Below are 24,909 nucleotides of genomic sequence, written 5' to 3' on the forward strand. Positions count from 1 at the left end.
CTGCAATTGTACCTAGGTTAGAGGTTGGTGTTAATATTTACTAATAAAATTTATGAATTTTACTAATAAAAACTCTTTGGTGAGCCCCCGGACTGCCGTGGTATGAATTTTCTTTTCTAATCTTTCTCATCCTTTGAATCCATGTAATAATTTTCAAAGGAAATTCCTTGGAGAATACATGAATACATGAATGAAGAAGTGTAAGTTGCTCAATCAATTTATAGACTATAGCAGGTGCTTTAAAGGGTGGGGTTATCCTGAAAGGAACAAACACACAGAGAGATCCCCCAGCACACTGCTATAGCCAGCAACAGATCTGTCATTTCTAATGTAGATAAAAATGCAAAAGTCTTAGTTGCACACATTTGCAAATGTATGTTAAAGCCACCCGCCACTCCACGGCGCTTTTGCTAATAGGGGTGTCCTAACTCTAAACAATGAGAGTCTCATATATTTGTGCCATACATATGTGCTTTTAAATTGAGAGCTAACTTACCAAAGAGGTACCCCAGAAGCCTCCAAATAGCAATCCAATGTCAGCACTCCCCCTCAGCTACTGACACCAACATGCCTCTCAGACAAATAAAGAAGTGTAAGTTGCTCAATCAATTCATAAGCTATATATAGCAGGTGCTTGAAAGGGTGGGGTTATCCTGAAAGGAGAAAACACACAGAGGGATCCCCGAGCACACTGCTATAGCCAGCAGCAGATCTGCCATTTCTAATGTAGATAAAAATGCGAAAGTCTTAGTTGCACACATTTGCAAATGTATGTTAAAGCCACCCGCCACTCCACGGCGCTTTTGCTAATAGGATGGTCCAAACTCTAAACAATGAGAGTCCCATATATTTGGGCCATACATATGTGTTTTTAAATTGAGAGCTAACTTACCAAAGAGGTACCCCAGAATCCTCCAAATAGCAATCCAATGTCAGCACTCCCCCTCAGCTACTGACACCAACATGCCTCTCAGACAAATAAAGAGGTGTAAGTTGCTCAATCAATTTATAAGCTATAGCAGGTCTTTGAAAGGGTGGGGTTATTCTGAAAGGAACAAACACATGAATGTCTCATAGCTGGTAGCACATACCTTGGAGAGCAGCTCCCTGACCAATTCTGTGGAAGTCATTTATAAGCATTTTTCATTCCTTAGGAAATGAGTAGTTGGTTTGTCTTAGATAGTTGTTGCATTTAATTTTTCTAGATGTACTTCAGACACAGCATGAGAAAATAACAACAGTAAGGGCATCATGTACAGTTAGATTCATTTTAAGTAAAAAATACAGAGCAACTTTCAGCAGCTGATTAATGTTTCCCCTTCTATGATTACTGCACTGAGACACAAAGTTCATTATCTATGCACAATTTAATGGTTCCTCCCTAATATCAGGCACCCCTTTATCTAGGTGAAAGAAGTTAAGAATAGACCAATGTACAAGCATTGTTTGGGGTTGTCCCACCTTTTGTTGTGGAAACTACCTTTCATCTATATTAATGTTTGTTCCCAATTGTAAAGCGCTACGGAATTTGCTGGAGCTATATAAAAAAAAATGTTGATGATGATGATCTATTTGGACTCCTCCAAAATATGACTAACATCTCAAAGCACTGTCAAGTCAATAATATTTATAGGGGTTAAATATATGGGGAAGTGAAGCAGGAATCAATTAATGTTTTCTGTCTTGGCAGCATATTAAGTATATGTTGTTGTTGTGTGATGGAGATAGGTGCAGCTTACTACTTTTGTATTATTTGTGGTACACTGTGTGTGGTGCTGGATGATAAGACTTGTCCTCTATCAACTCTAGACTCTACATTATAATGCAGAGTTGGTAGTGGAAATAGATCCATGGGGACATGAGTGGGCAGGAGCAACTCGAATAACTGAGATATCTCATGATTCTGATACTCATAACTGTTTCCCAAAGAAGAGAGGATTCTTATTGGTTGAATGTACAGATATGTAGAATGAAAGATTATGCATTAAACTACAGAATCTAGTATTATATCACACATCCCATAGAATGTACATTTTATTTTGTTTTCACACCTTATACAACTGGGGTTAGAAAAGTGGATACAGTGAAATTTCCACTCATGTAAACTTGTGATAAAGGTTTTGTCCCATAATGGGGACTGGGGTTCCTAATGTTAGATTTACACCTTTAAGTTACCTTTTGTCTGAGGGATATTAATGGCATGTCTCCACTCATACTTAAGTACAGCTATCAAAGCTCACATGGTTGGACAGCAGACCAACTTAGATAATGATTTACCAAGAAATCACCACAGGAAGGGAACCACAGAAATTACCATACAATGTACAAGAGTTAGGATCATATGCACCATGAACATTTATGGGTAAACCAGATATAGTCTCAGGCCTGGTAACCACAGATATTACTTATAACAATCAGAGACTTATCAATATATACCAAATTCATTGCTACACCAGTGATTATTTTGTAATGTTACTTTTATCCTTGTCTAAGAAATGACTTAATCAGGTTACATAACAAGGAACCATCTAAACAATTACTGATACTGTATGGTCGGGAGCATAGAGCAGTCACTAGAGGCTAAACCTACAGAGAGAATGTAACTACCTACTCTTTGTCAGGACAGTCCAATGGAAATTGCTGAGGAAATACATTCTTTATAGACTAATATACAGTTATTTCTGCAATATTTACTGTAAAACTATCTGAGTTCAAATCAAAAGCAGAGGCTGGAGAACTGTGAGAACATGTCTTTACTGTGTGGTATATACTGAGAACTAAAGATGGCTGCTAGGTATTTCCTGTCAGCCAGCACTTCCTGAATGGCAAGTGGTTGGCAGTAATGTCATTTCCACCAAACACACATAGCATACATCTACATTTACAATCCATATATGGTATATGATTCTCGCCTTGACCCTCTTAAGTCTATCCTCAATGCTGCTGCCCACCTCATTTTTCTCTCCCACCGCTCTGTATCTGCAGTCTCCCTCCAATAGTCACTACATTGGCTTCCCATACCCTACAGAATTAAACTTAAACTCCTCACCCTCACCTTTAAAGCTCTTAGTCAATCTTCCACTCCCTACATCTCCAGTCTCATCTCTACCTACACTCCTACCCACCCCCTCCGCTCTGCCTGTGACCGCATGCGCATACTCGGACTTAGCCACGGCCGCGACTTAGTTCACATCACAGGACCGAGACATAGTCTGCATTAGTAGGCAACTCGTTGGGGAATGGAGCAACACTGTTCAGCCCGTCCAGGGTAAGTCTGTTGCTTTTTACGCAAGGCTCCGTCCCTATTGGCCTTTTGGACTCCTATTCTCCCCCTGGAATATTAACCTTGGTCCGGCTAGAGACGGCTTACATTGGAGCACCTCTATTTACTTGTGCAGGACTTAAATTCCATTTTGGAAACTTTTCAAAACAGTCCAAATAACTGTTTGGGACATTTCTGTTGTACTGTCCAGAGACTGACCCTTACACTAAAGGATTATTATATCGATACTTTGGACTTTGTATACATAACTACTGTTAACTAAGAGGCTAACTATCTGTGTCTCCATCTACTTGAATTTATACATTTGCATCTCTGTATTAATGTCATTTTGTGCATGTTTATGCCTGTTGGGTACATGTACACTTGTTTAAGTTATTTACTCATTTGTGCACCCACTTTTATGACTATATGTGTACACCTATATAAGAGACCTACCAATCTGTATACCCAGTTTTTAGGTTGCAACCTATTATATATTATATATGTTTATGATTCTTGATACCTGAACAATAAAAGGTCCAATATCTATAGAATCACGACAATCTTACTTCTTGAGCACCAAGGGCACATCCCACTTTTTGCTGCACCTAATTTAAGGGTTGGAACTTCCCTTTTTATCCACAGTCCCCCTAGGCAGCCTACTCCATTTTTTATGATGGAGCACTTTCTACACCTTTTACCCATTTGTTGTTCTTTGAGATTGAAACTTTTTATATTAATTTTCACTGATTCCTCCTAAATATATTTATCTTCACACAGAGCCACTTAACATATATATATTTTTAAGAGTAGAGAAAAAAATCCTGTTAGTTGAATTAAGCAATATTGCAGTTTTTTATACAGTTTTAAGACAATATAATTGTTTGTTTTTATTAATCAATTAGTCACCTAATTATAATTTATTGTACATTCTAGATTAGTTATGGTGCAAGAGACCCTGTGCTGAGTGACAAAACGATTTATCCACATTTTTTTCGAACAATATACAATGACCAGATGCAATATTTGGCAATTGTGAAGTTATTGAAACATTTTGGGTGGAACTGGGTTGGGATAATTTCATCAAATGATGACAGTGGAGAGCGGGAGCTCCAACAACTGAGCAGCCAATTAACTACTCATGGAATATGCATTGAATTCAGGATTCAAATATATGATAAAAATATCAAGAATAATGAGAATATTATTGAGAATTCTACTGCTGAGATTATCATATTTTGTGGCAGAAATACTGGACTCTGTACAACTTTTATCTATAGAACAGCCCATCTTACTGTTAATAAGACGTTTATTTTTCCAGCTTCATGGACACAATTACTAGAGGTTGGAATACCCTATGAGCAGGGAGGACAACTAAACTGCACTCTTCAGTTTTCACTTCCTTTATATAACATCCCTGGAGTGAATGGATTTCTAGATAATGTGAATCCACCAAATCACTCAATTGACCCATTATTGGAGGATATCTGGACATTTGTATTTCAGTGCAGGTCTAAAAATAAATTGAAAAATTTACTTTTTCCAATCATAGCTGGAAGACCCATTCAAAACTGTACTTTGGAAAAGAATTTGCAGCCTCTTTTTGATTTTAGTAAAGATCCACTTCCCTACCGAGTGCATATTGCTGTGTTTACTATGGCTCAAGCTTTGCATGATATGCATTTAATTTTAAACAATAATGGAATTAGAAACAACTTTAAAATTAATCAATTCACAGTGAGTGTAAATAATGAATGTTTAATATTATTAACAGAAATGTATATTGTGCCTAATTAACACAAGATAAGTGTGTAGCCATTCATTGAAATCTAATATGAATAATCTGAGGGACCCAAATATATGTGCCATCTAAACTGTCGTTTGGCAGAAATGCAGATTAAATTTACCATTGGAGATAGAAAGCCGTGGCCACAAGTCCATTTTATTTGCATAAAATATGTATTTACCAATTACGCATAAACCTGAAAAATGCGTAGGCGTAAGTTCTTGTCTAGACTCAGACACATCTTGCACTTCTATGCTTAGAGGCAGAATGAGGGATGGAAGGGCCGTTTCAACATAGGCAAAGTACAGTACAGGCATTTCACAAAACTGACATAGCATGCAGAGGTGGAAGCGCTCAACCGCCTTAGAGCCAATAATTCTAACCAAACAGAGCAGTTTTACTCTATTTGGTTGTATGAATGAAGTACATTGTATCAATCTATTTTATTTAATTGCGGCTAAACCACACGTAGACTTAGCTGCTTCTAACCAATCAGAGCGACTTTCCCATGTTTCGATCAATCAGAGCGACGCCCCTGTGTGGTTAGAATGATTGGGTCTGAGCCTGTAATTTTCCCTGTGGCTCCTGTGTGGCACAGTAATTTCATCGCTAATGTGATTTTTTTTATTTTATTTTAACCATTTGTACTAAAAGGTTGAAGAAAGAACACAACCCCTCTGGATCTAGGTGATCAATAAAGGGAATAGGAGAGGGTATGTCTCAGGGAGTTTTTCTTTACATAAAACAATTTTTGCACAGTGTTGGTGTCTTTACCCTATAGTGTTTTCTTACAAGTGACATCCAGGGCATGCTGGTGTTTGTAGTTCTGCAAGATCCAGCATACCCTATAATTCTATGCATGACAGGACTTGCTGCAAACTCTATTTCACCAGCAAAAAATTACTTTGTTCACTTTTTAACCATTTCATTTATTTAAAAACAGAGGTAAGGTTGGGTTATTGTTTTATATAAATTACTAGCTGAAGTGCCAGGCGCTGCCTGTGTTTAAATCTTGAAGTTATTAAGTTATTAATGAGCTGGATGTAACTGTCAGCATTTTAAAAATAATTAGCAGCTTAGCAGCTCTTCCAACACACCTATTAGGTGGCTGTCCAGTGTTATTTTTGTTTTTATATTAAATGTAATCCAAATCCATGCACTGGAAGGCCCAGAACAGACTCCCTGGGTAAAAGTTCTGCCCGGCGTAAACCAACGGGAGGTCTGACCGGGACCCAAAACCTCCTAAAATCTGGGCAGGATCCAACTGGACCACCTCGCTTTTTTTATCCCAATCGGTACAGGGGTATCCGAATGCATAACCGGACAGACAAACAAACCAAATCCATCCAGTGGAAGACCCTGAACAGATACCCCAAGTCAAAGCTCTGTCCAGCGTACACCAATCGGAGGTCCGACCGAGACCTCAACCCGCTGGTATGTCTTCTGGGATCCAGTGTTACCAGTCTGTGCAGTTTTGGTAAAAATCAATCCAGTGGAAGTCTCAGGACAAGCTCCCTGGGTCAAATTTAAAAATAATTAGCAGCTTAGAAGCTCTTCCAACACACCCTTTAGGTGGCTGCCCAGTGTCGTCTTTGTTTTTATATTAAATTTCATCCAAATCCATCCAGAACAGGCTCCCTAGGTCAAAGTTCTTCCTGGCATACACCACCGGGAGGTCCGACATGGACCCTTACCCTTTTAAAACCTGTCCAGGATCCAACTTGCCCACCTTTCATTGGTTTCATCCCAATCGGTGCAGGGGTGTCAAAGATATTCGATTGAATTTCAAAGAAAAAAATGTTCTGAACAGGGCACTCTGTGAATAAATAATATCCGCTATGACATTAAAAAATTATACTTTATTAATTTCATTAAAAGTTATTCTCACTTCATACAATATAATTGTAGCAAAATATTAAAAACAAATACTGTGCAAAATAAAGAAAATAAGTGAATTAAAAGATGGAATAACCACCAGCCCTGCTATGCAAATTACATGAATTATCAATAAAAGTATCTCTGTACGTCCATTGTGTCTTTTTTATATAATGATTAATCATCATCAATATATATCATTTTATTTAGGTGAACCATCCTACATTAGACCACTAAATTCTCCATAGCTGTTATTTGGATTAATACCTTATTATTAAATTTGCAGTAGTACCAGAAAAAATTAACCAGTTATATATTCACTCTATTTATATGGTGCTTTAAATATAATAGTTGTTGTATAACTGTGGTCAATTTATATTCCTTATAACATGGTGGATATTTTTTAGCAAATATTACCTGCAGTTATTTTCAGGTTATATAGGTAGCACTAGGAATGATTGATTAAATATAAGGTTCCATTGCCAAATTAATAAACATGGCCACCACTATTAACAGACCTTCCTATTCCACTGCTGTTAATTAGAGAAATCTATTATAGGGACTTTCTGGTGCCATCCATTTTCTGACAATAATAACTTTAGCCAACATAAAGAGAGTGGACAATAGCTATCAAATTAGTTTATGTATTTTAACGGTTAGATCTAAACTAAACATAAACATTTTTGGACTAATATATGTAATTTCCAAATTAAGTTTCATTTTAGAGTCTATGACTTATCCCCAGCATGTAGCTAAATGAAAGCAATCCCACACAATATGCCAGAAGGTGCCCCGCTGGCTCTCACATTTAGGAAAGGTTACCACTCAATTTACGCTAAATTTGGAGAGACGAAAAGGAGTAAGGTAAGCCCTTTTCAAGAGGAAAATTGAATTTACCTAAATCTTGCTGATGCTGCAATTTTATAAGCACTCTCAAGAGCTCTACTCCAGTCCTTATCATCCAGTAATCCTAGATCTGTCTCCCAGTGAGTTTGCAGTTTAGGAAGGCCATCAATATTCAGCGCATCTAGTTGGAGTGAATAAATTAAGGAAATATGATGATGAGGTCCAAAGCCCATTAATAGGATTTGGAAGAGATCGATCAACAGTAGAATCTCCAAATTGAAAAGTAATGCCATGTTGAATTTGTAGATATCTATAAACATAGATCCCAGGAATGCCATGTGCCAATTTAAGTTGGTCAAACGATCGAAGAGACCATCCCTCAAATATTTGACCCAGATAGAAGATCCCAAATTTGTTGAAGGCAGCTGCACCATCCATATGTATAAGTTCACCCGGGTTATTATGGAACTAAAGGGGGGTTCGGGCTCTATTTCAGTTACTCACAAATGTATTCATGAATCCAGAATAGTTAATATCTGATGAATCTGAACTGAAGTCTAATCAATCTGACAAAATATATTTATTGTTTGCCTGCAGAGCAATGACCTATATCACTGCTGTGTCTTAAATCTGCATCAACGTACTGCATTATTTCACTTTAATTGTAAAATCTTCTATACTAGTTGCACTTATAAATGGTTGTTATCTCTAACATCTCTCTCTCTCTCTTTCCTTTTTATTCTTGGAAAGCTTCACAACTACATAAAAAAGGTTAAATATAAAGGTGCATATGGTAAAGAAATATTTTATAATGAAAAAGGAGATTTGCCTTCACCTTTAGACCTTGCAAGTTGGGCATATCTTTATACAGGAAAATCAACTTTTCTAAACAGCAAATATGTGGGAACATTTGATGAACTAGTTCCAGATGATAAGCAGCTATACATTGAACCATGGAAAATACACTGGAGAAATGGAAGGGTATGTAATAAAGTTACATCGCTAAAAATGTTTGAGTGTTGAAAAGTCAAATAACTAACTTCTGTTGGCTTGTGGGAATATTATTAGTTTTTGAAAGATTGAGTATGAGGTGGTGAAAAGACATCCAAGATGAGATGGAATAAAGGCATTCAATAAGGCCAACTAATAGAGATGCCAGCAAGATATTCTGAGAAGATAGAGGAAATGTCTGCAATATTACTGAAATCCAAAAGAAGCTTTTGAACCTTCCAAGAGAATTTATATAAATAGAGAAGAGGGCTAGGGCTGAACCTTGTGGTACTCCAACTGATAGGAATTGGAGAGGAGGAGGATCCAGAGAAATGAACACTGAAGGAGCGGTTTGATAAATAGGAAGAAAACCAGGATAAAACAGTGCCACGAAAACAAAGGGATTTTAAGGGGGTTGTATGAGAATTGAGTGATCAAAAGTGTTAAAAGCAGAAAAGAAGTCCTGGAAAATTAGAAGTGAGTAATTGCCTTCAGATTTAGCAGTGATCAAATCATTGACCACTTCAGTAGTTGCAGTATCTGTGCAGAGGCTAGTAAGCAGGTTGATGCAAGTGTAGGCAAGCCTCTCAAGAAGTTTTAATGGTGTTAATAGGAGCTCTCCTGTTTGTTTGATCTATCATCTGTGCATTTACTACATAGTAACATAGTTGATGAGGTTGAAAGAAGACACCAGTCCATCTAGTTCAACCTCTTTTGGTTATCCTGCGATCCTGCACTTATATTTGAAATTTATCCAGAGTAAGGAACCGCCAATCTGTTTCAATTGGGAAAATCCCCCCAGACTCAATATTGCAGTCCTATTTTTACCCTATATCCACTACTATCCTCCATTATAATTAACGGTCATATCCCTGGATACACCTTTCCGCTAAAAATTTGTCTAACCCTTTCTTAAACATATCTATTGAAACTGCCATCACAACCTTCCCAGGCAATGAATTCCATATCTTGACTGCCCTTACTGTAAAGAACCCCTTCCTTTGCTGGTTATGAAATTTCCTCTCTTCTAACCTTAGGGGATGACCGCGTGTCCTGTGTATAATCCTTGGGGTAAAAAGTTCCCATGAAAGTTCTCTGTATTGACCCTTAATGTATTTGTACATAGTAATCATATCTCCTCTTAGACGCCTCTTTTCTAAAGTAAACATGCTTACACTGGCTAACCTTCCCTCATAACTTCATGACTCCATACACTTTATCAATTTTGTTGCCCTTCTCTGAACTTTTTCTAGTTACAAATAATCTTTTTTATAGAGTGGTGCCTAGAACTGTACTGCATATTCGAGATGAGGTCTTACCAATGATTTATAAAGTGGCAAAATTACACTGTCTCCCTTGCATCTATACCCCTTTTTATGCATGCCAATACTTTATTTGCCCTTGCAGCTGCTGCTTGACATTGAGCACTATTGCTAAGTCTACTGTCTACGAGCACTCCCAAATCCTTTTCCATTATACATTCTCCTAAATTAATTCCATTTAATTTATAGATTGCGTTCTTGTTTTTGATCCCTGAATGCATAACCTTACATTTATCTGTGTTAAACCTCATATTCTATTTGGACGCCCAATCCCCCAGTTTATTTAAGTCCCTCTGTAGAGAAGCTACATCTTGCTCTTATTTTATTACCTTACAGAGTTTAGTGTCATCTGCAAAAATAGAAACTTTACTCTCTAAACTATCACCAAGGTCATTAATAAATATATTAAAAAGGAGTGGCCCCAGCACGGAACCTTGAGGTACTCCACTTAAGACTTTTGACCAATTAGAAAATGTTCCATTTATCACAACTCTCTGTTCCCTATTCTCTAACCAGTTTTCAATCCAAGTACAAATGTTGATTCCTAGACCCAGTTCCCTTATTTTGTAAACCAACCTCTTGTGTGGCACTGTATCAAAGGCCTTTGCAAAATCTAAGTAGACCCCATCTACTGTGCTGCCCTGGTCTAAGTTCCCACTAACTTCGATTAGTTTGACATGACCTATCCCTCACAAATCCATGTTGATTCCCACTAATAATTTTACTGCGTACCAAGTAATCCTGAATACTATCCCTTAAAATACCTTCCAGTAGTTTCCCCACTATTGATGTCAGGTTTACAAGTCTATAATTCCCTGGTTGTTATCTCGTCCCCTTTTTAAACAACGGCACAACATCTGCTATTTGCCAATCCCTTGGTACTGAGCCTGATGAGATTGAATCTCTGAAAATTAAGAATAGCGGTCTCGCTATTTCCGAGTTTAACTCCATAAGGACCCTTGGATGTATACCATCTGGACCTGGAGCTTATTTATCTTAATATTCTTCAGTCGACTTTGGACTTCTTCCTCTGACAACCTGGTATTAATTAATGGCATGGTTTCATTTCCATTTTTATGTATTACTCCTACCATTTGTTCCTCTCTGGGATATACTGAAGAAAAGAAAGTGTTTAATACCTCTGCTTTTTCCTTAGTATCATTATCAATTCACCCATCTCACTTCTTAGGGGTCCTATATTATCTTTTTTAATCCTTTTGGCATTTATATACTTAAAAAACTGTTTGGGGTTTGTCTAACTTTCTTTTGCAACGTGCCTTTCATTTGCTAATTTAGCCAATCTAATTTCCTTTTTGCATGTTTTATTACATTCCTTTTACCTACGGAAGGACTCCTCTGACCCTTCAGACTTAAAAAATTTAAATGCATGCTTCTTCCTTTGCGTGATACTGCAATATGCAGGATTTTTCCTGCAGTTCACTGATTCAGCTGGTTGCTAGGCAAATAGTTTCAAGCTTCATTCAGCTCTCAGTCTGGCAACCTCAGGTGTGCAATCACCTACCACACTCATGCAACTAATCATCCTTCAGTTCTGAGTGGTGCTGCTCCCTTTATAAACTTATTCCTGGCAGCATACCAATGGCGGTGATAGTTCTGCTTGATCTAGTGTGCCTTGTATTCTGACCTGTTCTGCTATCAGTGTTTGACCCGCATTTTTTATAGGGATGTGCACAGGCCACTTTTGGTGTCTCGTGTTTTGTGTTTTGGGTTCGGATTTGCTTGATGTTTTGGGTTCGGATTTGTTTCGCAAAACACCTGTCGAAAGGTTTTGGTTCGGATTTAAGGTTTTGGATTCGGATTTATTTTGAAAAAGCATAAAAAGTTCCAAAATCAAGTTTTTGGGTTTATTTTCACTCCTACGCTATTATTAACCTCAATAACATTCAATAACAATCATTTCCACTAATTTCCAGTCTATTCTGAACACGCTCACACCTCACAATATTGTTTTTAGTCCAAAACGTTTCACAGAGGTAGCTTTCTGGACTGCATAGTGGAGTGGTCCCTGTACCCAATTTGGTACCGGGGCCACAATATATCATCCTCAACTGGTCTCAATTCCACCAAAAAAGTATCTGGACTGCGTAGTGGAGTGGTCCCCACAATATAAAAAAACACTCAACTGGTCTGAATTCCACAAAAAAAGTACCTGGACTGCATAGTGGAGTGGCCCCGGTACCCAATTTGATACCGGGGCCACAATATAATAAAAAAACCTCAATTGTTCTGAATTCCACCAAACGAGTATCTGGACTGCGTAGTGGAGCGGTCCCCACAATATAATATAATAAAAAATTCCTCAACTGGTCTGAATTCCACCAAACAAGTATCTGGACTGCGTAGTGGAGTGGCCCCGGTACCCAATTTGGTACCGGGGCCACAATATAATAATAAAACCCTCAACTGGTCTGAATTCCAGTGCACAGATGGCGGACACCGGATGGACGTCTAAAACCAACATAGCAGTTAAGGGCGCAGTTCCTCTTTTTTGTGACTGCACAAACAATTAACGTAGTAATAGAAATGACAGTTTTTTTTTTTTTTTTTAAATAATGAAAGAAAGAAGGGAGTACTAGAAATGGCAGTTATTCGAATCCCCAGGAGAGTCTAAGTGGGGTGAGCCACAGAGAGATTATTTACCTCAGTTTCTCTAACAGGTTGTCAGTGTTGTGCCTCTTCTTAAAACCTGTGATACATAACTACACACACTCGGCAAAGCTTTTACAAATTATCTGCGGCACAGGAGAGTACCACTGGACTGTACTTTAATAGCAGTACCTATTATTTTTGGGTACAGCAACAGTGAATGATCGTAGTTAGACTTTTAAATAGCAGTACAAGCTAGATTTTTTAAAATTTTGTAATATTTTTTTCCAATTATTTTTGGAATTTTTTTTTTTTTTTTTTTAAATTCATTTTTTATAATTTTTTTTATAAATTTAAATTTGTTTTTTTTAGAACTTTTGGATAACTTGGAAATAACAATGCCCTTAGCAGAACAGACCACAGGACACAGGAAATACAGAAAGAAAGAAGGTAGCAATAGAAATGGCAGTTCCTCTTTTTTGGAACTTCACAAACAGTGATGAAAATGAAGGTGGAGCTGGTGACATGTCACGGTCCTCTTCAGAGGACAATCTCCTGACCAGCAGGTCTTTGCACCGCTGTAGACTTGTGTCCGCCGGAAACAGAGACACAACATATGCTTTAAACCGAGGATCAAGAACGGTGGCCAGAATGTATTCCTCTGACTTTAAAAGACTGACAACCCTCGGATCCTGGCAAAGTGTACGAAGGGCTTCATCCACAAGAGCTACAAGGTACATGCTTGGAGGAATTGCAATGGTGTACCAGCTCCTCCCTCACTTTCTCCAGCTGCTTCTGCAAAAGCCTGATCAGGGGAATCACCTGACTCAAGCTGGCAGTGTCGGAACTGACTTCTCGTGTGGCAAGTTCAAATGGCTGCAGAACCTTGCACAACACGGAAATCATTCTCCAGTGCGCTTGACTCAGGCACATCCCCACTCTATACTTTTCCTATGTCGTAGGTGGCTGTTTAGGCTTGAATGGCCTTTTGATGCTCCTCCATCCTTTGCAGCGTATAGAGGGTGGAGTTCTAGCACGTCACTACCTCTTGTTAATTTAGATTGCAAGGCTTGTAAATACTTTGAAGATAAAAAAAGCAGGCTGCACAGACTGTGGAGCTAGAAAGTGAAATTAAATGGACCACGTTACTTTGGTGGCTATCTATGCCCCCCCACCCTACACTTGTAGTTGAATATAAAAAAAGCAGCCTGCACAGACTGTAGAACTAGAAATTCAAATATACAAAGAAATGGACAAAGGCAGTTTGGTATCTGTTTGCATCAGATCCCCTCTCCACTAGGAGTAAAATAGAAAACTATTCAGCCGTTATATAATCTAGAATATAAATAGAAATTGAGAAAGGCAATTTGGTATCTGTCTGCATCATTATCATCAACATCCTCCTCAGCGCCAGCTACATCAATATCCTCCTCCCGGTGTACAACATTCACACCTTCATTAGCCAAATCTGTAACTGGACTGTGGGTGATCCTTCCAGCATATGCAGAGGGCGTGCTGCAAATGGTGGAAGGAGCCACCTTTTCCCATACAGTAATGGGAAGGTCAGGCTTCGCAACCACCAACACCCTTGGACTCGCCTTGGGGATTTGTGATAATTTCTCTTTAGAAGGCAGAGTTGTTTGCTGTGTTGTTGCTGACAGCTTAACTATCTTAAATTTTTTGTAGGGGGGAGGGCTTAGTTCCTTGGGTGAAGCTGAACCACTAGTCATGAACACGGGCCAGGGCCTAATCCGTTCCTTGCCACTGCGTGTCGTAAATGGCATATTGGCAACTTTACATTTCTCCTCAGATGATTTTAAGTTTCTCTTTTTGCTACTTTTACTGAACTTGGGCTTTTTGGATTTTACATGCCCTGTACTAGGAGATTAGGCATCGTGCTTGCCAGACGACGTTGATGGCATTTCATCGTCTATGTCATGACTAGTGGCAGCAGCTTCAGCATTAGGAGGAAGTGGGTCTTGATCTTTCACTACTTTATCCTCCAAAATTTTGTTCTGCATTATATGTAGCACAAGAGAGTGTACCCCGAAGCCACACACACTCGGCAAAGCCTTAAAAAATTATATGCGGCACAGGAGAGTACCACTGGACTGGAGTTATACAGCAGTACCACTGGACTTATACTGCAGAATCAGTGAAATTTGTAATATGGCAGTAACAACAATGGACTTATACTGCAGAATGAGTGAACTTTGTAATATTGCAGTACTACTGGACTTATAATGCAGAATGAGTGAACTTTGTAGTATTGCAGTACCAATGGACTTATACTGCAGAATGAGTGAACTTTGTAATATTGCAGTACCACTGGACTTATACTGCATAATGAGTGAACTTTGTAATATTGCAGTACCAATGGACTTATACTGCAGAATGAGTGAACTTTGTAATATTGCAGTACCACTGGACTTATACTGCAGAATGAGTGAACTTTGTAACATTGCAGTACCAATGGACTTATACTGCAGAATGAGTGAACTTTGTAATATAGCAGTACCAATGGACTTATACTGCAAAATCAGTGAACTTTGTAATATAGCAGTACCACTAGACTTATACTGCTGAATCAGTGAACTTTGTAATACAGCAGTACCAATGGACTTATACTGCAGGATTGTTTTGGGATATTTTTTTTTTATAATTACTTTTTTTGTAATTTTTTTTATAACTTTTTTTAATTTTTTTTAGAATTTGGGAATAATGGGGAAATAACAATGCCCTTAGAAGGACAGAGCACAGGACACAGCACCACTGGACTGAGCAGAACACAGAGCACAGCCCAGCACAGCACAGAACTGAACAGCACGAGATATAGCAGGACAGAGGACCACCTAACACACCCTCCCTCAACCCTGATCAATGCCCGAGTGAAGATGGCGGCGACTAGCGGGGAATTTATAGGATCCGAGTATCGCGAGATCCGACAGCGGGATTATGACTCAGAGCCTCGGTTTCAGTTTTGCAGGAATACCCAGATCTGTCTCGGATCCGGCTCGGATCGGCAACGTTCGGATGGGCTCGGATTTCAGAAATCCGAGTGCGCTCATCTCTAATTTTTTATTGCTGTCTTCTCCACTGCTGGCTCTTGGCTTTGTTAAATGGATTATCTCTCATATCGCTACCTGCCCTGAGCCCTGGATTGTTTAAAGGATTCTGCTGTCTTCTCTGCTCCCTGTTGGCTCTGATTTCTGCCAAATATATTCTGGTTGCACAGTACCTGTTACTGTGAGCTGTCCACTCCATCAGATGCCAGACTACTCTGCATTAACCCTTGCCTGTCTGGCTCAGAGTTCTGCTATTTACAGTATGGTTGCTCACTACTTGCTTCTGTTTGCTGTCTACATCATCAGACAAGTGCTGCCCCAAAATTGTCACAAAAATTCACTTAGCTAATATTTTCTTGCTTCTCAGATATTCTGCACATTGGTTATACTATTCCAAACTGGTTAGCATTTTTTTCAAAATAGGGGGTTATGAGGAAGGCTTAGATAAACCTCCTTAATTGTGTTCATGTTTCCTTAATAGATGCCACAAGGTCAATGTTCTGAAAAGTGTCTCGATGGATTCAGAAAAGCTCCAAGAGGATATCATGCATGTTGCTATGACTGTGTGCCATGTTCAGAAGGAGAAATATCCAGTAAGTCTGGTATATGTACAATATTTAAGGGTTTACATTTACCAAAGAAAAAAAACAAACAAACCACCTAAGTCTTTTTTTTCTCCAGCAAACAAAATGTCAATGTGATAAATGTAGACTTGGACGATTATAAATCATTTCTAGTTTACGCAACATGAGGGGTGATATTTTTTTAAAGAGTTTTTAGTTTGCGAGGGTTTTATATGTTTTTTTAGACCCACTGAATTCATATTAGCTTTCTGGCCTTGATGAGGAAAGAGGTTACTAATTAATAAGAAATTATAATAATCTAAAATATAGATGTAGACAAGTAGAAATACATTTTAGTGGGGATTCGATATCTTTCTCCACTTCCCCTTTTTTATCTAAAGATCTTTATGTATCAAATCAAAGTTACTGATTGCTTTGAATTTAAAATTGCAAAACGACACCAGATCATGGCAGTTCACCCAATAAACTTCACAAAGCACTTAGAAAGAAATAGAGAAGGCATTTAACTTCATTTGTAGAGTTAGTACTTTTTGTGTTTTTCAGCCTAAAGTCTTTTTGTTAGTTTTTGTCGTTTCTCATAATTTTACGTAGATATCTTCCTTTTAGATGAATACCCTTTTCGCATCTGCCCCCTATGTTTAGGCATTCCCCCTTCAGAATTATTTTGCTTTGAGATCCATCTTTGCATAGAGCGCCCCCTTTTTACACAACCCCACTTTATATGTGTGCAGAGGTAACAGGCAAAGTAATTGGACATCATCGTGTCTCTGATCACAAATACTCATAGTGCTTTCATCATCTCATGATCAAAGAGATGCTAATAGGTGTAAATTTACCTAAAACCTGTATATGGTCATGTTGATATTCTAGGTGGAAGAAGAGGTATCACATCTGAACTCTTTGTACTGAGACCACTCCTCAACATTACAAAAGTCAAGTTAGGGGAAAGGGACCCAAATATTAATGTTGCAGACTGACAGCAGACTGACAGTGTTGCAGACTGTTAAGCATACCCAGCACCTCCATTGTCACAGGCAAAAAAAAATTATTTGCAGTCCGGGCTCCCTGTTCTTTTGGTCTTGGTTAGAGTTGAATCCATATGTTCCTAGTTGCTATGACATCAATACCCTGGGATGAGCAGTATTGGGTTTGTAGGACATAGCAAGGGGGAGTGGAGGGATGACAAACACTACTGGTTCTCTATGTCAACTGCAATCATTCTGAGCACTTAAAAGCTCATGCATTTTTCCTCTCCATCCTGGTGCATTGGTGGATAGAGAATAAAGTGTGAGTCTCAGGAAATGTCAACTATAACACTTCACTAAGGTTACTCTATAGTAGGTAAAAGGACCACAAACACAATTTTAGCCAGGCTGGCTACAGTTATTTTAGAGAAACCTGCAACATAAGGTCCTCTACAATTTGGAGTCTACGCCTTAGCAACTTGCTGGGCATTTTCCTATGCAAAATGGTACTAGTGATGTATAGAAAAACAGGGGAGACCCATAAAAATGGCAACTATGCCAACACTCTTTGGTGACTGTGTAATGAGAAGGGGTCACAACCTTATGCCCATTACTCAGAAGCTCCTATTCTGGACAACCTGAGCTGTTGATAGATATTGTGGGGAAGTCTCACAGTGTGGTATTCTCCCCGATCAGAGTGATCAGCCCTTGAGCTTCATAGCTCTTAGTAGAAGAGGAATAAAGGATAGGGTGTCACCTCCACTAATTGCAACCAGTCTTCACACTAAAAGTGCTTGGGCTCTATCTAGCCACAACGTGAAAACAATAAAGAGATGGAAATACAAATCTATCTACTGTTACTGTGCAATGGGCAAGGTTCTATAATAAGAAATAAAAAACAAATGTAATAAATGCCCTCTATGTATTATTATTATTATTATTATTATTATTATTATTATTATTATTATTATTAATCTTCCTTATACCTTTGATACAAGTATTTTGGCTTCTTCTTCTTTCTTCTGTTCTTTTGCACTCTCATTTCTTCTATCTTATTAATTAGTTTTAGAGAAGAACCTCTTATATAAACTATCTTCTGTGTTCTGATTGGAAAACAATTTCAACCAGAGAGTGGAGGTTAAAATTAAAGAGCGACAACCAAGTAGATATATGGTAGCAGGACAGAGGTTGTTTGAATTAATAATTCTTTTCTATGCCCTCTACAAAAACTTGAAACTAACTAAGAATTGGAACTGGGAGTCGATTGTATATATAAGATACTGCCCAAAGAATCTGTAGAGTATGTCCTGTCACCCTGAATGGAGGGCATTTTTTTTTCTTTTAGTATTACCCCTTGGACTATGTAAGAGCAAGAGATAATCAAGGGCGTAAATCAAGAAGCTCTTGACTTAAATGTAATAAATACAGAGGATGTCATTATAAAGATCCATCATTTAATATAACTTTCCCCTGCTTGGCTCCATGGAGGTCTGGGAGCCATAATAATTGATAATCAACGTTTTTACACATTCAACCTACCATTAAATAGGAGCCAACTAACACTGCACATTGTTAGCCAGTCCTAGATTCAGCAAGATAATTCCAAATTACCTAGGGCAGTCTGAGTATATTCATACTAACCCGGACAGTGTCAGTTATAAAAAAAAAAAAACCACAGTGTGCCAGAGGGGCAAAGGGGGAATAATTAAATTTTAAAAAGCATTGGCATTAATGATGCATTCCTCATCCCCAGGAAGAACCCACTGCTAGCTAGTGGGGGCTATTAATTGCATTTCTACAGCCTAGAGGTTAAGTGGGCTGAATAGATCTTCAGATTCTACCTAACATAGACTATAAATAGCAATGTCCTGAAAGACATATCACAGTGGGTGCCAGCCCCCAACTACAAAAGGGCAGCCATGTAAAAAGGTGGGAAAAAGACAAGCTGTCATGAATGGGATTTTGTCATTGATGGATCGTGCATGGGGTGGGGGCAGGGCAACCAGTATCTTGCCTAGGGCCCTCTTGGGTCTGGCTAATGTCATTGTGCCATCGGTATGGTGCCATTTGTGATATGGTGTAATGTCAGTGGTAAGTGATATAATAATGTTCTATGTGGTGTTATCTCTAACATGATCACTTATGGCATTTGTCATGTGATTTAATTAAGTCATTTAAAAAAACCTTTGGGGTGATGCCCATTTAGACAACCTTATCATATTAATAGTCTTTGTTTTTTAAATGTGAACAGAACTGTAATTTTTTAAAAAAATGGGTTCAGTATATAAATTCCAACTTTATTGTTAAAGGGACTACACTACCCAGAATTCTAACTACTTTTCTCTACATTGTTGTAAAAAATGTAGGGGCTTTTAACACACCTAATTATGAACAATTAGCTCAAATTTAACAAATGTTCTGCTTAGTGGGAAACACTCAGTGGAATAGATCTTTACTTATGTAGATCTGAACTTTACTTATCTACGACGATTTCCAGCATTTATAGCATGGGGTTTGCACTTGATGGAGTACCTTTTAATGTTTAAAATTAACTTGAAAAATTGAAAACTTAGAGTAAAATGAATATATATATTACTTTTTATGGTATCGGACCATGGTTACTATAATTTTTTGCCTAAAGTAATCATCACAAGTGATGTGTTAGTCAGTTTCTCAAACTGTTTATAGGTATTTTAGTACATTTCAATAGATGAAAAAAATGCTATGATTGGTTGCTGACATCTCATGTTTGGACTCGCAAAACCTCATAATAAACATAATTTCACATAGACATTTTTCTCCCTCCATGGGGACATTTTTCAGGACTGTTGGTCTTTTCAATATCTAGAGATAGTAAAATGTGTAGCACATTTTCTGAACTTATCAGAAAAGGCTTTCAATTGGTTTGTAAATTAAAATGTAAGTGAGGGAAAGGATGAGAAAGGGGGAGAATGGGAATGAAGAAAGGACAGATAGAGAGAGAACATGAGAGAGGAGAGAAAAAGAGGGAGTGATCAATGGGAATGAAAGAGAAAAAGAGATGTATAGAAAAAGAGAGAGATGGGGAGAATGAGAGAGAGGAGGATAAAGAGGGTGAGAGAGGATGAGAGAATGATGGCAACATTAATGCTACAGAATTTATTTATGTCACATTTTTATTTCATAGGCAATGAAAACTGTGTAAAATGCATCGATAATGAATGGCCAAATGCTGCAAAAAGCAAATGTATTGCCAAAGCACAGGAGTTTCTTTCATATGAAATGGACTCTATAACTTCAGTTTTCTCTGTCATGGCTGTTTTATTTTCTGTTGTTATTGTCTTCACTATTGGAATATTTTTCTCCTTCCGGAACAGTCAAATTGTCAGATCTAATAACCAGAACCTTAGCTTCATCCTCCTCATCTCTCTTATGTTGAGTTTACTCTGTGTATTTCTTTTCCTTGGTCGCCCAGTAGAAATAACCTGCATGCTGCAGCAAATCTCCTTCGGAATCATATTTACTGTCGCTGTGTCTTCAGTTCTGGCCAAGACTATCATGGTTTGCATCGCTTTTAAGGCCACAAGACCCGGAAGCTACTGGAGAAAATGGATGGGAGTCAAACTACCAAACTCTTTAGTGTTGATATGCTCATCTGTCCAGGTCCTGAATGCTGTTATTTGGTTGTCAGTGTCTCCTCCCTTTCAGGAGTTTAACATGAACACATATCCTGGTACAATTATCATCCAATGTAATGTAGGTTCTGTGTTGGCCTTTTATTTCATGTTGGGTTATATGGGATTTCTGGCAGCTGTGAGTTTTGGTCTAGCTTTCATGGTGAGGACATTACCTGACATCTTTAATGAGGCCAAATACATCACCTTCAGCATGTTGGTGTTCTGCAGTGTTTGGATCTGCGCCATCCCAGCCTATCTGAGCAGTAAAGGGAAACAAATGGTCATTGTAGAGGTTTTTGCTATATTAGCTTCATGTATTGGAATATTAGGCTGTATATTTTTCCCTAAATGCTACATTATACTGATGAGACCTGAAATGAACAGAAAAAAACTTTTGCACTAGGAAAATAAAATAATTTCTCATAATATGAACTGATGTCCTGTAGCAGATGTCTAATTACCATTTTGTTTTGTTTATTATATATAGATCTAAAGCAAAAATAAGAATGTCACAATACTTACATAAACATTTTTTAAATAGTGTCTGAGAGCAAATATTGATTTATTTTCTTCGACATGATATATCTCCTAATGTGGATTCTGGTAGCATGTTTTAGTAGTGCCAATTTTTTGTGTCTATAATTCTACATTGCTGTTTTGTGATTTGCTTTGTTTATAATTTCTTATTAAATGTTATGAAAGAAATTTCCAATTTTTCCTATCTGATAACATTGATAATGAAAACGTTAATATTTTATTCACATATGATAAAAATAATGTAGTTATAAAAAGTCCATTATTTTAAGTACATTTGCAACTAAAAATTGATAATTATAATTCTTTCAGAAACAAATATATTTGATATGAATCTCACCCTATCTGGTGCAGTGGTGGCTATGGGTAAAGGGGACCTTAGACTATGATAACATGATTTGGGGGGCAAACATCATGTGGCTCTCACACCAATCAAAATGCTAATTCCTTTGGTTACTCAGCAATGGGCGACTTACTTATGTAGGGGAACAAACATAAGTTACCCGATTTACTAACAACCACCAACCCCAAAATTAAAAGACACAGGGGCACTTTCAAATCACCTAGGTGCAAGGGAGGTTAGGGAAAAATGGACCCACTGTTAGGAACCCCTCCAGCCGGCACAACACAACCCGGAGTCTACTCTGCCAGTCAGGTGTTCACTGGAGCCGCTGATGGTGGGGACAGGCTGGGCTGCAGACTGACAGAGGGTCGTAAAGTGTGTACCGGCTGGTGAGAACCCAGGCAAGCGGAGTGGAGTCCAAGCAGAGGTCAAGGGCCGGCAGAAGGTAGCAGATCCGATAAACAAGCCAAGGTCAGGGGTCACGAGCAGACAGGGAGGTCGGTATTCAAGCCAGAGGTCAAGGTCACGAGAAACACAGGCAGGGTCCAAATCCAGGCAAAGGGTCATACACGGGTAATCAGTAGAATTTCCAACAGACAGGAACAAGGCACAGAGCAGGTCAGCAGACTGGCAAGAGAAGCTATAACTGGCAATGAGGCAGCAGACCTCATTGCCTTAAATACACAGATGGCCCAATCAGAGCTTGCATGCACCCCTGCAGACTAATCAGCAATATAGAGCCAGACCAATCAGGGCTAGTCCCTGACAGACACACACAGTTGCAGGCTAATGCCTGTAACTTCAGCCCCCTGTATTAATTACCCCACAGGCTGTGCCCGTTTTCGCGCATGCGCCCGGCTTCCAACACTGCCGGTACGCAGCGCTATGCGAGAGGCGTCCGGCCGTTGCCTTGGCGACGGCCGGGCAGGAAGGGGAAATGACGTCCCGGTCGTCAAGGTGACGGTCAGGACGCCAGAGGGAGCCAGAAGTAAGCCGCGGCGGCTGTGAGTACCGCCGCGGCTTGTAACACCCACAAAGGTGGCAACTATGCTAATCCTTGGGGCTCACGTAGAGTCAGATGTAAATCCAAAATGGAATTGTAATATGCTTGTATATAATGTGCATGCACAGTAAAAAAGGAGTATGACTTAGATATTATGCCGATTTAGACATATCTCCCTTTCCACTTCCCTCTGTAACAGGGTAGGATAGCCAGGCTGCTGAGGCCCGAGTACAGTAAGGGTGTCTTAATGACCCTTACTTGCTTTGAAGAGCAAGAAGTAAGTACAGACACACCTCTGAGGAACCATATTTATTCATAATTTAACCATACTTCTTCTTTGGTGCAAAATCTGTGCTAATGATGATGATTATCAACATGAACTTTGCAAACTATGAAAAAAACCCTAATGACTAAAAAAAATTCCCCTCCCAAAAAATGTGACCCCACCAAAAAGACAAACCAGCCAAGCTTGGTATTAGCAATATAGGGGTTGGGAGGGAAAGACTGATGGAAAGCACAAAGCCCCCCTCTTCCCCCCCAAATTACCAAAATTTAAGCTCATGCTGACCGGCCAGGGACTGCTTGTTATTATCACAGGAGGACCCCACTCTATGGAGATTTCTGTATCCAACGTGTTTCGTCCTGTGGATCTTTGACAAAGTTCACAGGATGAAATGCGTCGGGCACAGGCTACCTCAGACTTCCATACTAACAGAAAGTAGTTCGCGTTCCACAAGTGTTCCAGGACCCTCCGGACAGAGGAGGATGCACAGAGTGAATGCTGAGTGAGTGCTGAGGAATCTATGCCCCCAGAGGAGCTCCTTTCAAGGGCAAAAACAGCTGGAAACAACCAGGAGGACTAAGTGCATACTCAGGGAAAGAACAGAGTGAGAACTCTTACTTAATTTCTACTGCCGAGTGCCATATATAAACACATCAAAGGAACATAAACATATTTTTATTGTGTGTTTTTGGATGATATAACATGTATGCATAGATTATCTTTTATTATTTACAACAATGTCTCGTGCGCATATACATTGAGATTGACTACCAGACGTGTTTACAATACACATATTGTTCGAACAGCAGGGAAACATTTAAAGGTGGGGATATTTTGTGGTGTATATTCTCTGATATAGTGCCCAGGCTGGCATAACCAATGCAGTTTTGGGGGGAACCCCATTCTTTTCATCTGTCTCCATCTCCCTTTTGATTAAAAGATTTAACCAAAGTGACGGTAAAAAAATATTTATTTTTCCTATACTTTCATGCATTTATTTAGTTCATTGCTTCTACCAAACAACTTTAAACCAATCAGATCTCTTAAATAGATTTTCCTCACTGAACTAATATAAGTCTGCGCCATCCTGGCACAGATGATGCTGTGGGAGAAATGATATTTTGTCATTTTACAGTAATACTCTTGGACTTCTTTTTCATCTTTTTCTTTTTATTATTATAATTATTATTATTATGTTACAATTTAATTTTACTGTTTAAAAACAGGCAATCTGTAACTATCCTACTGTTGTGGAACAACAAGGGTTCCTAAGCCTCTCAATCCTCCAATTTAATGGGAGATGATATTGCCTTGGAGGTAGCATTCAATTCCAACTGCACAGTCTGTAGTTCTGCCCCCTTATGGCAACATAGTGGCATCAGGACCCTAGAATTGGTGTTGCTACACTTTATCAGCCCATCCAGCACCATATAAGATGGTTGGTGCCCCAAGCATTAGGCTGTGGACCATTTATTGCTCCATACCAGTCCTGCACACTGCTCAGTGCTATCACTTCCCTAGCTTTCCTTGATATATGGAATGGAAAGCTGGCGTCGGTACTTTGAAATGTTAGGAACTGAAACAAAGAGGCCTTGGAAGCCAGCTTCTGTTCTCATGAGAGGCCCAGTTCAGTGTTGTCGAAGTAATAATTAACAAAAACCCTATATTGCCAATTAGCTCAATAGAATGAACCAATAAACTTGAATTTGTTTCTGTGCTTTTAAGAGAACGGAGAAAAACAAATATTGCATAACAAGAGACACGTTAGTAATTTTCGATTACTGCACA

At 38.7% G+C, this 24,909-nt stretch overlaps 1 protein-coding gene across 1 annotated transcript in view; it reads left to right on the forward strand.

Moving 5' to 3' along the window:
• The window catches only part of LOC142094351 (vomeronasal type-2 receptor 26-like), a 41,372-nt gene extending 20,011 nt beyond the window's left edge, over positions 1-21,361 (forward strand). Inside the window, exons 3-6 of the mRNA XM_075194564.1 lie at positions 4,199-4,523; positions 4,584-4,705; positions 16,235-16,355; positions 20,469-21,361. Coding sequence (XP_075050665.1) covers positions 4,199-4,523; positions 4,584-4,705; positions 16,235-16,355; positions 20,469-21,361 — 1,461 coding nt within the window. The remainder of the gene's footprint in view (positions 1-4,198; positions 4,524-4,583; positions 4,706-16,234; positions 16,356-20,468) is intronic.
• The last annotated feature ends 3,548 nt before the right edge of the window (positions 21,362-24,909 follow it).

The sequence above is a fragment of the Mixophyes fleayi genome, chromosome 1, assembly GCF_038048845.1.
Source record: "Mixophyes fleayi isolate aMixFle1 chromosome 1, aMixFle1.hap1, whole genome shotgun sequence".
In the NCBI taxonomy this organism is placed as follows: Eukaryota; Metazoa; Chordata; class Amphibia; order Anura; family Limnodynastidae; genus Mixophyes; species Mixophyes fleayi.